The sequence below is a fragment of the Antrostomus carolinensis genome, unplaced genomic scaffold (genome assembly GCF_000700745.2).
Source record: "Antrostomus carolinensis isolate BGI_N321 unplaced genomic scaffold, ASM70074v2 scaffold9843, whole genome shotgun sequence".
Taxonomy (NCBI): Eukaryota; Metazoa; Chordata; class Aves; order Caprimulgiformes; family Caprimulgidae; genus Antrostomus; species Antrostomus carolinensis.
In genome coordinates this window covers 3498-18341 of record NW_010305826.1, presented here as the reverse complement: position 1 = coordinate 18341, position 14844 = coordinate 3498, and the positions used below count along the sequence as shown (strand labels likewise).

The window sequence follows — 14844 nt, the reverse complement described above, 5'->3', positions numbered from 1 at the left end:
TTTCAGCACTGTGAAGGTCTGTGGGATGTGATTTCTTTTGGGCAGAAAGAATATAAAAACCCCCATAAACACACTCTAGGTAGTACCAGGTTTCACAAAGTTTCAGATTGGTACATCAGTCACAATAGAAATCTCTTTCTCCCTCTGCCATTTCTTCCCCCTCCCCCATCTACCGCGGGCCACCAGTACAGCACTTGGAGACTGGAAGACAAATGGGCAGCTGCCTCTAGAGGCAATTGTGAGGAGACTAAAGATCAACTTGCAGCTGGCACTTCCACCCCCCACCTCTCCTTAATACTTCAGTCCACTTGCTGCCAGACAAGGATCATGAGTCAGCTCCTAAACATATTCTCCTTGAAACAATAGCTATAGCTCTCTGCTGCAGCTATACTGCTCCCCGGGCTCCAAGGGACACGCCACAGTTATGAAAACAAAAGGACTGATTTTAACCTACAGCAGCTCAACACCAGAACTGAACAATATTAATAAGCATAAAGAATACTATGCTAAACCTGGGAGATTAGCACAAGTCATTTCAACATGAAACAGGCATTAAGTCAGTGCTGCAACGAAAATCTGCAGAAGGAGAAAATAAAAGTGGTTTTGGGGATACATGGTAAAGCAGATGGCTTTTACACAAACCTCTTCAGCTACAACAGGGTGCAGTTTTAGACCACACCATTGTATGATGCAGCACTAATTGGAGGGCAAAGGAGCCCGTAGAGCCTTTACAAATTAGCTTTATCACAACCCCAGGAGCAGCTCCCTCAATTCCAAGTGGCCACCACTCACTGAAACTCCTGAGTTCACAAAGGTGGAACTCCAGCACCGAGTGCTCATCTCTTGAAAAGACATTTCAAGATAACTTCCTAGCAAGGAAAAAGCTTCCTTTTGCAAGGACAACATTTGAACTTACCAGCTAACAACGCCAAACTTTAACTTTTCTGACCCAAGCACTGTCAGATGATAAAAAATTCAAAGAGGAGGTAAGAAAAATGCATTGGAGATTTCTCAGAACTAGATGGTAAGTGATGAACCGGCGGTGACTACTGAGCACTTAAGAGCTGTGCACGTAGTACAGGTTAGACATGGGAGAGTCTACACCCACGCAAAGCACCTTCAAGAAGTATCAGCACCCAGAACATGCCTTACCTGCAGATAGTCCGAAGAAATGCTGCTGAAAGAGCTACAGTGCAAACTAACATGTTAGGAAACTTAAGCAAATGCTACGTGAAATTCTTATTTCTAGCTAAGAAATAGGCAAAACCAGTCATCCTTCCTCACCTCACCTCTCACAGCTGAGTAGTACCAGTTACTTTGAAGAAGCTTCTAACCCAAAAATACTGACACAACTTGAGCCACGTCGCCCTACAAGCCAGAAGGCAAGTTGGAGACAGAAATAAAAAGACAGAAATCAAAGACTACATGACATGTTCAAAGAGACAGGGCGATTAAAGAGAAGTCTGCTTCTCCTCCTGCACGACCCCGACAGGTGCGTTTCGTGGGACTGCACAACACAAATTAGAAGGTTCTGTTGTTAACGCCGTGCATCAATTTTGCCATCAACAGAAACATGACTGATGGATACATTCTGCATAAAAATATAAAAACATAGCAGACTATATACATACGTATCTTTTAAATTATTTTATTTTGTGTAAGCTAAAAGGAAATTTACACACTTAAATCTCAAAAGACCTTGGGCATGCACATTGACCTTTTTCAGAGGTTCTTCTACATAGCTCTCTTTTTTTCCATAGGAATTTCCCCAGACATTTACAACCCATAGTTTTTTACTGTATATACAGCCTAAAACCATAGCAATCTATGATTATGTCATTTTACACTGTGCAAAAATCAAACAGGAATAGTGGTAACAACAGAACATAAAAAAAAAAATTTAACAGGTAAATTTCATTGTAAGACATTCATATAGTTTTGGTCCTTCTTTTCCAAATCAAACTGATTAAAAGCAGACAACCTTCTAATGACCCCCCAAAAAATAATAATAATAATAATAAAAAAAAATAAAAAGTGTTTAAACAGTGATCCGTAACTGGAACAAGAAGTTACTGACAGCAGACCTTTCAAAAGGCGATATAGTGACAGAGCCAATACTATTAAAGTTTAAGAACATAAAAATTGATCAGCCAACCAATCAAACAGGGGGAGGGGATAGGGGAGAAGAAAAGGAAAAACACATCTTCAGCTTGTTAAAACACAAAAGAAATGATCGGGTTTTAAAGAAACAACAATAACTGAAAACCCGCAAAGGGACAATGTCACCTTTTAGATTCCCCCCTCCCCCAGCAACACGTATTTTAATATATGCAGGAAAGAAAAAGATGCTCAATGCAATCTGAAAACCTTTCAGGGGGAACTTCACAGATTGGGAAGATTGAAGTTTTCATTCTGTGTTTCTAGGATTTACTTCTTTTTTTTTTTTTAACTTTTTAAAGTTTTGTAAGAAGGACACCACCAGTGTATTTCACAAAGACATAAATGTAGACACCCCAGCACAACAAAAAGAATAGATCTTCAAAAAGATTTACCCCCAATTATTTACATTTTTTTTTTCTAATATAAATTTAGGACTCCAGTATGTAAATAAATATACATTACTATGTATACCTTTCTAGTGCTGCTTACCAACAAATCATCTGAACTTTTTTTTTATTAAAGCAAGATTGCTTTTTACAACCCACAGAGGGAAGAAAAAAAAAAAAATCAATAGAAAACGTCCAATTCACATCACTTTAGTCTACCTTTTCTTGGCAGCTTGTTGAAGGTGTTAATGTGGCTGGGAACATCAACACCTTGGCATGCATGAAAGTTAAGTCAGGAAGGCTAGAAATCACCTTGGCAGCCTCTTCGCTAAGATGTTCTTCCTTTTTAGGCTTCCTGTTGAGAAGAAAAGAACAAAGTGCATTAATTCAGTACCTGCTATCCCTTGGATCACCAAAAGAATCACTGACTGAAGCAGTGTTCTGGCAGTTTGTCTCCCATTAACAGGTTCTTCTGTAAGCTACCTGAAGGTAGTCTAATGTTATAATATCTACCTGCCTACCAAAAAAATGTTAACATAAAAAGTCAGCAAAATGTTCTGGAATATTGTTGCTATAAGGAAAAAAAAAAAATTCTATTCAGATGTTAATTTTTATCCATTTTTCTCTTTTTTTGGCAGGTTTCAGCATGCCATTCTGGGTCTACTCGCTTGAAGAAACAACCATGCCCCATATGCTAGGGATAAGAACTAATGCTCCTATTGTCTTAACTACCCAAACCCAGTATTAGCTTTCAAAATAAAATGGAAAAATCTCGAAAGGACATTAAGAAGTTCCTAACTTAATATTTTTAAAAGAAGAAAAAGATTCTTATGCTGTGTTTCTGACATGACCATACTCAGATTATACATCATACCACTTTACATTGCTTTATAAACCCCTTTTTTTTCCCCTCCCTTGGGCTCATCAGCAGCAAAAGGTGGCTCACAACTTGTAGCTACTTGCTTTGAAGTGCAGTAATATGTGTAGCCATAACGATACATACAGCAGTTTGGGAATCACTTTGCTTTTTGCATTATTCACAGGAATTACTGAGCCCAAATGAATAAAGAGGTCTGAATCCCATGTCACTTGATTCTCATTATTATGCAAGAAACTCACATTTCCTAAGTAAAATGAAGACTGGCTCAGGCTACTACAGAAGACTCCCTCCCCTGCCCAAACACACATACTTTACAGATGTCTTATCTTGAAGAACACTGCCTATTACTAGAAAAAAAAAAAAATGAGTATTCCATCAAACATTATTCCAGTTCCAAAAAGGCATCTGCTGCACCCTGTAATGACATTAGAAATTCCAGCTAAATAAGCTCCCTCATCTTTGGGGCAAAATGCTGAGTCAAAAGGCTCAAACCAAATAAAGTGCCCTAAAACACTTCAGAAATTTATTTTCTCTATCTTGTCTTAGCAACCTGGTCTAGTGGAAGGTGTCCCTGCTGCTGGCAGGGGGGTTGGAACTGGATGAGCTTTAGGGTCCCTTCCAACCCACAACATTCTGTGATTCTATGATTCTATAAACTTTAAACTGAGCTCGGGAGAGGGCAATCACCACTCTGATCATGAAGTGGCATGTACTTATGTTTTCTTTTGACAGCACCCATCAGGATTGTTTCCTGAACTGATCAGAGATCAGGGGAAAGCAAGGGGCTGTGCACTTGCTTCAGCAGCAGTCTCTGAATTTTTTAGCTAGGAAGAGAAGAAAAAAAAAAAAAAGAGCTGGAGTCAAACTCATCCTTGACATCACTGATCATTGTGTTGACACTGAACTATCACTTTTGTTTGCTACTTGAAATCTCCACTTGATGAAAGATCTCTAGATGAGGCACAGCCTAGATACTAAATCTGACTTTCCTTCACTAGAATAGCAATATTTTCTTTTCTCTGCTGCAGTGGAATTTCATGAGCCACTGACTAGGCAGATTACCAAATTCTGGAGGATAAACAAAGCTGTGTGCTGGATTTATTGAAGGAAGAAGCAGAGAGCCAATATGTGCCTCCTTTTCCAACAACTTCTCAGTCAGCCCTGTTTGCACTCGAAGGACTATCTCTGAGCTGTTGAAATGTGGTTGTCAACCACCACCGTGTTATCAGTATCTGGTGCCACTATTAGTAGTCACTTACCACAAGCCTCTTAAAGGTACAAACTCCTGGTGATCAAGGACTTACAGCTAACAAAGGAGTGTTTGACAGAGGAAGCCAGAGGAAGAGGGCTGACTCAGAGATCTGCATTAAAAGGAGTTCCTGTAATTGTTAAACAGGCACCGAGATGGAGCTCACACACTCCTTGCTATTTATATGCCTCTTCCTCCTTTGCTCAGCTGTGGCATGCTAAGAAATGGCAGTGCTGGGTCACAGAGGCACTGCTGCATTTTATTTAGTGGTCATATGCAGGACCTTTATCACAGGACAACGCTATGGCTCTTGCTGTACTAGCTGGGCTCTGCAACATCACTGCAGAACACACACACCAGTGAGCACAGTCAGATGTGACCAGTGAGCAGTCAGATGTGAATCTCACCCAATTACTGTGTGCTCCCCTCCTGGCTGGAGGCCTTTTGCAATAATTTCTCTACTTCAAGTGCTCTGTATAAAAGTATCTATAAAGAAGGACAAGGTAACACACTTACACAGCAAACATTATTTAACCAGGACCAAGTTACAGCTATATATACAATCACCTGGTAAAAAGGCTCAAAAGCTTTTTTTAAAGGGATGAGACAGCCTAAAGTCACCATTTCTCAATGGAGAGGGACAGGTTCCTCTGGAAGACAATAAAACTGGACACTGCAAGTACCCTTTCCGGGTAAGTCAGCACCTTTGGCAGCAAATATCACCAGAGCCACCACTAAAGAATTACTCACTAGCTCTCTTAACTTAAAAGGCAAGGTAGCATCATCACTGCAGATGGTTTTTAACCTTAAAACTTACCAAACTGCCTAATAACTGTGATGCCTTTTGGTAGAGGCAAGAGAAAGAACCATGTCAGGTGCATTAATTTCAGTCACCACTTTTGCTGAAGATGTTCTCACTGTCAAGGGAGATTCTCTTGCTAAACCTTGGTCTGTGGGAGGCTGTTGCAGACCTTCTACTCATACACTTTAATTTCTAGCTACTGTGGTTTATGGAACAGACACTCTAGTGGATTGTCAGTGGCAGCTCTACTACCTCCTCTGCTTTGGAACCAGAACTTTGCATTGCTAAACCATTAAAGGACCCAGCCCTGGCTCAAAACATCGAGTCCCTGTCTATTCAGGTATTAAAACTACCTTTTACAGAACACTTTGCCACCATCCATCTCTTCTCTTGCTCTAGGCTACAGATCCTTCCAAGACAAGAGGGGATGCCCTTACCCAAGCAAATAATTGCAAGTCCCTCTACCTGTTGGCATGAAGTTCTCTTTCAAAGGCATGTTAACAGTAAGCTGCCAGACTGATGGGGAGGAAAGTTGTTGGAAGAAAATTTAACAAGAAATAGGGAATGTTTTGTCAATGCATCACTGACACCTCACTGTTCTGTTTTGTATTCCAACCCTTTCCTGCAGCATTCAAGTCCTTCAGGACTTTGGTCATCACATGTTTGCAAAGGGTTTTGTGGACAGCACCAGCAGGCTCTAATAGCACCAATAAGTTCCTTAGAGAAATGCACTTTAAAAATAATAATAATAAAAAAAATCACTCTGTAATTAAGAGTTAGCCTGCTCCATCCAGCACCGCCCACAGGGAGTATTTCCAGTTTAAACCAGGGTTTTGGCCATTTCTTGGAAAGGTGTCAGTGCTCTGCTTTCCTTCAAAAAGATAGCAGATAAACTTTTGATCTCTGCCAAGTCTGTGGAAGCAGGCAAGGCTGCAGAGTCTCTCAGTGGAATACTGCACCGGATCCCTGACCTTCAACACTTACTGCTGCCACCAAAGTTTCAGGCTCAAGCTGAGGGGGGAAGTCTCTCCTCCTCTCCCAACACTTTTCTTCTGAGAAGCTGACTTTCCAACTTCAAGAGATGGGTTTGCAAGCAAAAGATGGGGCTATTTCAGACAAAAAAATGACTCTTCACATGGCTTCCTACAGCTGAGCAATTGTATTTTCACTCTAAACTTTATCCTCAAAGATTCTGAGTTCAGGTAAGTCAGACAGACGTGGGATAGCCTTAGCACAAGTGAAGCTGACACTGGCCACATCCTCCCTAACCAGTTATCATGAACAGCTGGCTAACAGTCCATTATGTTCCCAGGTTGGTGTATAAATGTCATCCTTGTTAAGCTGGCTGTACTCAGCCACTCCTATTATAAGTCTCCAGTTCATTAAGAAAGTATTTTTTAAAAGTCAAAAGAAAAAAGAATTTTATTAGAAAAAGCTAACACACTGCAACATATTTGGCATACCGCTGAGATAAGACCTTCTCATATCTCTGAAGGTTTCTAGCTTGAAGAACAGAAAAACAGACTTGTTTTCTTTCGGAGAGCACGAAAAAAAACCAAAAACAAAAACAAACAAAATCCACAATTTTAAAAATTCAGAGTTGACAAAAACATGCAAAATGTATTGAACAGTGAGAACAGCTGCTTTAAAACTGCTAATCCTTGTGTGTGTCTGAACTTAACCGCCAAGTCTGAGGTCCCCAGCCTCTTCCTACGGTCTGATATATTGCTACAGCACAGATCTAGAAGTACTTCTGATCTAGAATACTTCTGATCAGTAAGCAATGCTCTCCAGAAAGGGGGAAGAACTTTGACAGCTGGATAAAAAGCTTTAACAGCACAAGTGCACCATGGAAGCATTGGGAAAAAACCTAAACCCCTCATAGCAAAAAACAATAATATGGAAAAACAAAGGTCAATATTTGTTTAAGCAAAGTAGACTGCCGTGTTCTTTTGCAAAGAAAGCTTAAAGCAAGCAATCAGATGCAAATCTATGAGTGGAAATAAAATAATTAATAAGGATTCATTTGCAGTTTGTATGGCCTGCTGTGAATTTGTGGTTACTGTTAAATCAGACTTGGAACATATTACAAAAATATTTCAACTGTAACTGTGTTTTCTAATTAGTGAAAGTCATATTTTTCCCCCACTAGTGTATCTTCAGAAAGAGTAAATGCACTCCATGGACAGAAAAATAGGCAATCCAAAAGCCCAGACACAAAAATCAGCATTGAAGTGTGGAGTTCCCTCTACTGGTTCTCCCTTGAAATTTCATGGCTCGTTGATCTTTTTTATTCAGAGTTGACTTCAAACGTTTTCACTGCAACATAGTTTTCTCAATGAAAGAATGTTTTAAAGGAGCTCTTGGAAATTATAGTTTTAGTCATTTTAAGAAAGCCAGCCTTCTCCCAGCATTAAAATCACTACATTTGCCAGAACTCTTCAACTGTGCCTCCTCTCTTAAGTGCTACGAGGTGTGGAAATGCACCTATTAAGTTTTAGGGTGTCGAATAAACTCTAAAGCTCACTTAAGAATGAGGATAAGTTACTATCTATTAGTTGCAAAGCAACTAATACTTTGCAACTAATTAGTTGCAAAGCAACTAATACTTGTTGCATGTTGAGGCTGCCTTTCCTCAACAATAGAAACATTTTATTTGGTGAGAATCACTTGGCAATTCTTTTAATGGGCACAGACATTAACTATATGTTAAGACAGTCCAGGATCCTACTGCTAAGATACACCTTCAAAAAATAAACCCAAAGAATACAAGCTTATACATGGAGAGTCTACTCTGTACCCAGTCAATAGGCCAGACCTCAATGAAGATGTTTGACACTTAAAGACTCTACCCATAGAAAAAGTACAGGAGAACTTCACATGAGATCCATGAAGCAGAAGGAACATCCTAAACCAACTACACACTCATTCCCTAACTTGCAACAGCAAAATGAATCTGATGTTTAGTCTCTGAAGTTTTGACAGGTGCTAAAAATATATGGGAAGGGACAAATATTGTCATAATTATTAGTCAGTTTAAGCATTTTACTTGTGGAACATTCCATAACTATAAATTACAGAGAGGACTGAGGAGAGTCTTCTGTCCAAGTCCCAGGTCACTGAAGTGCGTGGTTCAGTTTACCCTTCCATTCTTAGGAATCAGCTTTGTTCTTCAGAAAGTAATTTCTTCCAGTTCAGTCTTTGGCTTTAGGTTTTTAAACTTATGTCCTGGTCATCATCTTTCAGCTCATGAACTGTTTCCCATCTTATTTTAGAGTTCTATGATAACTTGAAAGATAAATTAACTGCTGTATGTATAAATTTCATATTTAAGTTTAATTACTAAATTTAAGCCTTCTGACCTAAAACAGCACAGACATTCACTCTGGCCATTTCGTGCCACCCTTAGAAAAAGAAGAAAAAAAAAAGAGAAACAAGTATTATTTACCTTGTGGACGTGCTTGCCTTCTCCACTGTGGACATGAGTCTTGCAAACGCATCAGTCACTCTGTTGCTTGCGTTGGTAGTTTCCAGTTTTGAGGTTGTCAATTCAAACAACTCGGGATCCACACCTTATAGTATAAAATGATAATCAGTGATGGTTGGAGGCAAGTACAGCCATAATTAGCCAAAGATCAACTTGCTAAAGACTGTTTTCTGTAAACATCTGAATCATTTATAATTTCGAGATACATGACAGAACACGTCTGCGTTTCTGAAACACTGTCCTCTCTCCCCACCCTTTTTCAGTAGCTTTTATAGTCATACTACAAAACACACACACATTGGATCAAGTCTGGCATACCAGGTCTCAGTCTAAGAGTAAAGAAAACAAGTTTGATTTACCTTGTAGAGTGAAACACCCGTAAAAATGTCAGTTGCATTAAAATGGATTGTTTCAATTACTTCAACTCAACTGTCTGTGTTAAAAGAACAGGGACCAACTCTTTAACGAGAGACGACACACAACGCTGGCATGCATTAAAGTGCATTTAGTATCTTGCTTTTCACACAATGGGGTGTTAAAATTTTTTTTTTAAGTGAGAAAAAGCAGTTTTTATGACATATAAAAGTGGAATAGCATTAAAAACAAATTATATACTAATATATACAATGCTACCAGAACTTTTAGTCTATGCTCCCTTTCTATCTTTTAAGTATTTATAAAGCATCAAGTATCTGGATGTTTCAGCCTTGATTTCCTAGTTTCAGATATCTTAAATCAGATGCTAAATTTTCACTTCACATATACTGCAAATTGATTTAATATTTTATCAGCAGAGGTCATTCTGAAAACCATGCAAACCTGCATCCAAAAAAATAGATACTTATGGGTGAAATTCCACCTGTTTAAATCAAGTATCACGTTTCAGTAGGAGGTAGCTCTAGAATTTCCAGATATTAAGTATATTTTCTTTAAAAAAAAGTTTCTAGGAATTAGAATTACCAAAAGAAATCAAGAGGAAAGATTGTTACAACACATTTTGTTGCTCAGAAGCATTTTAAGTTGGTGATATCCCTCTAGTTACAGTTTCAGCTATTTTATGCTTCATGGGTTTAAATGAAGTGTGCATATGCACTATCCACAATTATAAATATTTTTTTTCAAAAACAGCGTAGAATTTTTGTACAGAAGCCTCATGTTTTATAGACACCTGCATTCTAAACAAGTGTAACACTAGTGCCTGCAGGTTTGGACAACACAGAAGCATTTCATACTACTGCAGAACAAACGCTGCAAATACTTGGACACGATGGTCCCACCCAATATAAAACCAGCATTTATAAACCAATGTGCTGATGATTTTACTGAGTTTATTTGCCTGGATCAAGACACTTTTAGAAGTACTCTTGAAATACTGAAGGATTACTAAATAGAAAAAAAATGTCTGTGCCTATTTTCCTGCCTTTTCCACCCAGTAGCTGCAGTACTACAAGCACAAAAAGATGAATACAACAATCCTCCTGTCTGCTTTGCGCTCCCCAAGCGGCGTCTTGACCATTTGTCATTTGTGCACAAGTGAAGCACTCTTTCACTGTTAGGAAACTAAGCCAATCAAAAAAGTAAAATGAAGAAAATAATCTGGTTAAGCTGCAGGAGCTGGGGGGAGTGAGGGGAAGATGTGCTCCATTTCATAGGAGTCAATTAGAAATTAATCGGTTCTCCTTTCAATCTAGATTTTTTAAGTCTAGATTTTCAAAGTTAATTTCACCCAGTTTCATGCAAAAAAAAAAAACAAACCCAAAATACCTACTGTCCCGAGACCAGTATACCAAGACTTTAAGTGTTGTCAGATGTTTACAGAACTTGGAAATAGGAAAAAAAAAAGCCCAACTATTCCATAAAATATCCACTTTCAAACAGGGAGAGGAAGACTTGAAGAAATACACTTTGACTTGCAGAAGCCTGCGAAATCCCATTAAGGTACAAATTGTAAAACTAATTGAAACAAGGAGTCCTTTGACATGCAACTCTGCTACAAGTATTAAATGCAATCTTATAAGTTACATCATTTAGATATTCACATTTACAGTCCTGAATTCGTTTTTATTGTAGTGCAATGTCACTGCTCAAGTTACTGTTCTTTGGCACCTCTTACTCAGCTACATTTACGTTAAACTATCAATGTGAAAAATAAAACAATACACTAAATCTGTGGGGACATACTAGAAATGAGTAACTCCCTCTTCATGACATGGAATGCAAATTTTAATAAGAAGCGATTTTTGGCGACTGATAAAATCAGACTGAGAAGAATACGGCGTAGGTCTATAGTAAGTAAAATTAAGGTCTTCAGAGAAAGAACAAACTTCTATTACTGATAAAAGTTTCTTCTTTAAGCCAAAAGAGCTAACAATTTGTCTTTCAGTTATTTTAGTTATTTGTAAGAGTTGCATATTCTCCATTTTATTCAAATGATTAGATAATATCTAAGGAAAGCATTGCAAAACCTTAATGAGATATTGAAGGAAAGTTAGCCAACCAAACCCCACACAAAGCTCCTAGACACGCACACAAACACAAGAGCTGCAAGCCAACAAACAAATGACTTTCCCAGAAACAAGTCAGGAGGAAAGAAAAGCCAAAACAAAAAAAAAACCACCCCAAAATAGGCACTACTGGGCATACCAGGGAAGGTGATAATACCTGTAACTTGATGAAACAACAAAAACAACATAAAAATGCAAGAAAAGGCTAACAGAGGAGTATCCTTTCAGTAATCACTTTGGGTGTGCACACCATCAGGACACACGAACGAGAAGTACAGATACTGGGTACTGATGACTTCTACGTCGATAGACTTGCACACACTTCCAAAAGAATCTCTAAGACTTAAGTCTCTCTTAAATTTGCTACCTATCACTTTCACAACAACCCTGCCATCTTTCAGCTGATAATGACATTTCTCAAAGGTGGCATAAAAAGACATTTGGAGTGTGACATCGTAAAATTTCTTTCAAGGATTAGATTTACATAACTAAGAAAAGCAGGGTCTTTTTAAAAACAAAAAATACAATAATAATTATAAGCACTTATGTGAAATGTAGGAAAACCCCAAACCTCTTAAAAATTTATTTTTAAAATTAAAATCGCTAAGAAGAAAAAAACCCTTCCTACAAAGAAAGTGATTATCATGGCTGCAGACATCGTACTGAAAGAATATTTGCCTTATCTACTTGACCTAGGCACTGGGATAAATCCCCAAAAATGTTCCCTTAAATTCCTGCAGAAATTTACTCGAAGCGTAGGTTTTCACAAGCTCGTGCAAAATACTCAGAGCATGTCAAAACCATGTGATAAAAGAATTCAACTACTTTCACCTATTATTCAGTGGAGAATGGAGCTGTGTTTTCATCCCCTTTTTAAGGCAGTAAGTCGCAGATAAAGTCCTTTGGTTTGATAATTAGTGTTCATGAACTTCTAACGTCCCACACATGCAACTATCCTTGTTTTCTATTATGAATGTTGTTAAAACACTTTTTTCACTTGATCATTAGAATCAGTAGCTTACACAAAGGAAAAATTTACAACCTCCTGGCAGCAGCAAACACCAGTGGGACTGTGATACGTTAAGCCCCAAGAATTTATATTCACACACAACTTCCAAATAATATCATAGTCCTATAATTTGGAGACACTCACTCAGAAGAGAGAAAAAGGCTCATTTTTTGGGAACTGTCACATCCATTTACAGCATTTTTCAATTTTTCTTAAGTGCTCAGAAAAATTAACTTTCTAAATTTCTCATTTGAAATAAGTGTTTTAACATCATATTTGCCAGAGCGTAAGAGCCATTCATTCCTTCAGCACGTGAACAAATACAGAGCTGACAGTACCTTTTAAATACTTCGCACTCGATACAAAAACACCAGAAAACAGAACACAGATTAAAGGGGGGGAAAAAAAAAAAAACCAACGCAGTAGAGAGACATTTTAGAGAAACGCAATGTAAAATTTCTCCTTGTTTATAGGAAAGTCAAGTGATGTGCTCATGCTTTTAGTAAGTCGTTATAATATTACATTTGTGGTTTTAACACTCTGCTGACCTGGGATTGTGGTGGTGCTGCTAGAGCTACTGTCATCCACGGGCCCAAAGAAATCAAGGTTCAGAAGAGTGGAACCTCCACTAGCTTGAAATTCAGTGACCGTGTTGGTAGGCAGCCATATAGAAGGTAAGCCAAGGGAGGGGTTTATGTGTAAAAAGGGGTAAGACACACACTTGAACATGCAAGTTATAATTAGTACTCAGTACGCAATTTAAAAATTGACATGAAAACAATGCTTACAGTATTAGTTTGTACCTTCTAAAAATGTTAACAACTTAATTCAGTGCACATTTCCTCATGTACAATGCAGCAAGGAAATCAACACTAGTAACTTTAAAATAGATAAATTTATTTCAATCTAAAAAATGAAAGAGAACCAGCACGACCCAGAGAGAAAGATGTGATCAAAGTTAAAGGGAAACAATATATAGGTCAATTAATCGTTAGAATATAGCGGGCTTTTTCTCCCCTCACTGGAATGGAAAGCCATTCTTTCATCAGGAAGACTTAGTAGATCCCCAAACAGCAAAGAGCAAAACAAAACAAAACAAAATTTAAAGTTTTATTTAGCAGCTTTAAGCTATTAATTATCATTATCTTAAAGCAGTGTGAACACAGGGTAACAAATGCCACTCTTCTATCCAGTTCCTCACTGGTCAGTTATACTGTTCCCCTTTAGTACTAAACCAGAAATCAAACCAAGATACATTTTAAAGAAGTTGTTTGTTAAAAAGAAAGCATGATGATTGACTGAAGTAATAAGACACCAGACAACAGCAAAAGGGTCCATCCAGGCTTTCCTTCAGCACCATGATATTGCTATCCAAACTCTAACATCCCACAGCTTCCGAAACGACACCGTGAGGCAACACCAGTGCAGCAAGAGATGCAGTTAATTTGAGCCTGCTTTTGAACAACTTAAGTGTCATGAATTAATTGCTGTTGGCAGGCTCCTCGTGAAGATATCAGTTTCTTTACAGGTTTCTAGTCTGTCAATCAAATAAGTTTCCAAAACTTGTTTTCTTTCCTTTGCATGCACTTACATTTCTGAGACTGGAGGCGGTGGCACAACTCACTTTGCTATTAAAATAGACATAGGTGAAGTGTCTTTTATGTGATAACTGTATGTACATTTACAGATACAAATAAGTTCATAGCTACCCCTTTAATTTAACATATCAGCTCTAATTAGCTCTTGAGTATAAGCAAAAGTCTTGACAGATGAAGTCACATTTTCTGAAATATAAAATTATCTGTAAATCTGAAAACTTCCATCTCAAGTGTATCTTTTGGAAACAGCTTGTGGTTAAAATATTGTGCTTTGAAGTAGCCACTATACACAAGTTTGTCATTCAAAGGATGTCTAAAGAGATAGTTCATTGGTGAAAAATACTTTTAAGAAGTAAAGCTTGTCAATCTAAAACGCTCATTTGTTCAGGGTTTTTCATAATAATCTGCAATTATACATAATGAAGTGTTAATATTGCCACTGTGTCATTAGCATATGGCAGGAATCTAAAAGACTACATCATACTTCACATAGGGGCACAGTTAATCAGAAAGAAAGCCTGAATTTCCAAAGTTAGGAGTAAGAAATAAATATTATATATTTTTTTAATATATATATATGTGTGTGTGTGTATATTTAAAAAAATAATCAGCAGATAGATGTTTGTCTGAACTTTGTAGCTTTCTTATCTCTAGCTCTGGTGCTAGAGGCTCTACGGAGAGACGTACCATCTAAAGGGTTAGTAAGGCCACTGCTACTCCAGTCAAACTGGACAGGTGGTAGAGATTCCTAGAGTTGAAAAGTCAGAAA

The 14844-nt window shown here is 38.0% G+C and overlaps 1 protein-coding gene across 1 annotated transcript; it reads right to left on the bottom strand.

Moving 5' to 3' along the window:
• Positions 1-1743: 1743 nt before the first annotated feature.
• On the bottom strand, positions 1744-13494 carry LOC104522568 (aftiphilin-like). The gene is made up of 3 exons (XM_010164898.2): positions 13026-13494; positions 8926-9049; positions 1744-2901 (listed from the first exon to the last, which is right to left on the bottom strand). The coding sequence occupies exons 1-3, from the start codon at positions 13204-13206 to the stop codon at positions 2757-2759; spliced, it is 450 nt and encodes a 149-aa protein (XP_010163200.1). The 5' UTR covers positions 13207-13494; the 3' UTR covers positions 1744-2756.
• Positions 13495-14844: the final 1350 nt, after the last annotated feature.

Excerpts from the sequence above, each read along its gene's own strand:
- LOC104522568 (XM_010164898.2), bottom strand. The coding sequence starts at position 13,206 with ATGTTCAAGTGTGTGTCTTACCCCTTTTTACACATAAACCCCTCCCTT. Across the intron at positions 9,050-13,025 it reads CAGCACCACCACAATCCCAG|GTGTGGATCCCGAGTTGTTT; the intron begins GTCAGCAGAGTG and ends TTATACTATAAG. Across the intron at positions 2,902-8,925 it reads AAGGCAAGCACGTCCACAAG|GAAGCCTAAAAAGGAAGAAC; the intron begins GTAAATAATACT and ends TCTTCTCAACAG.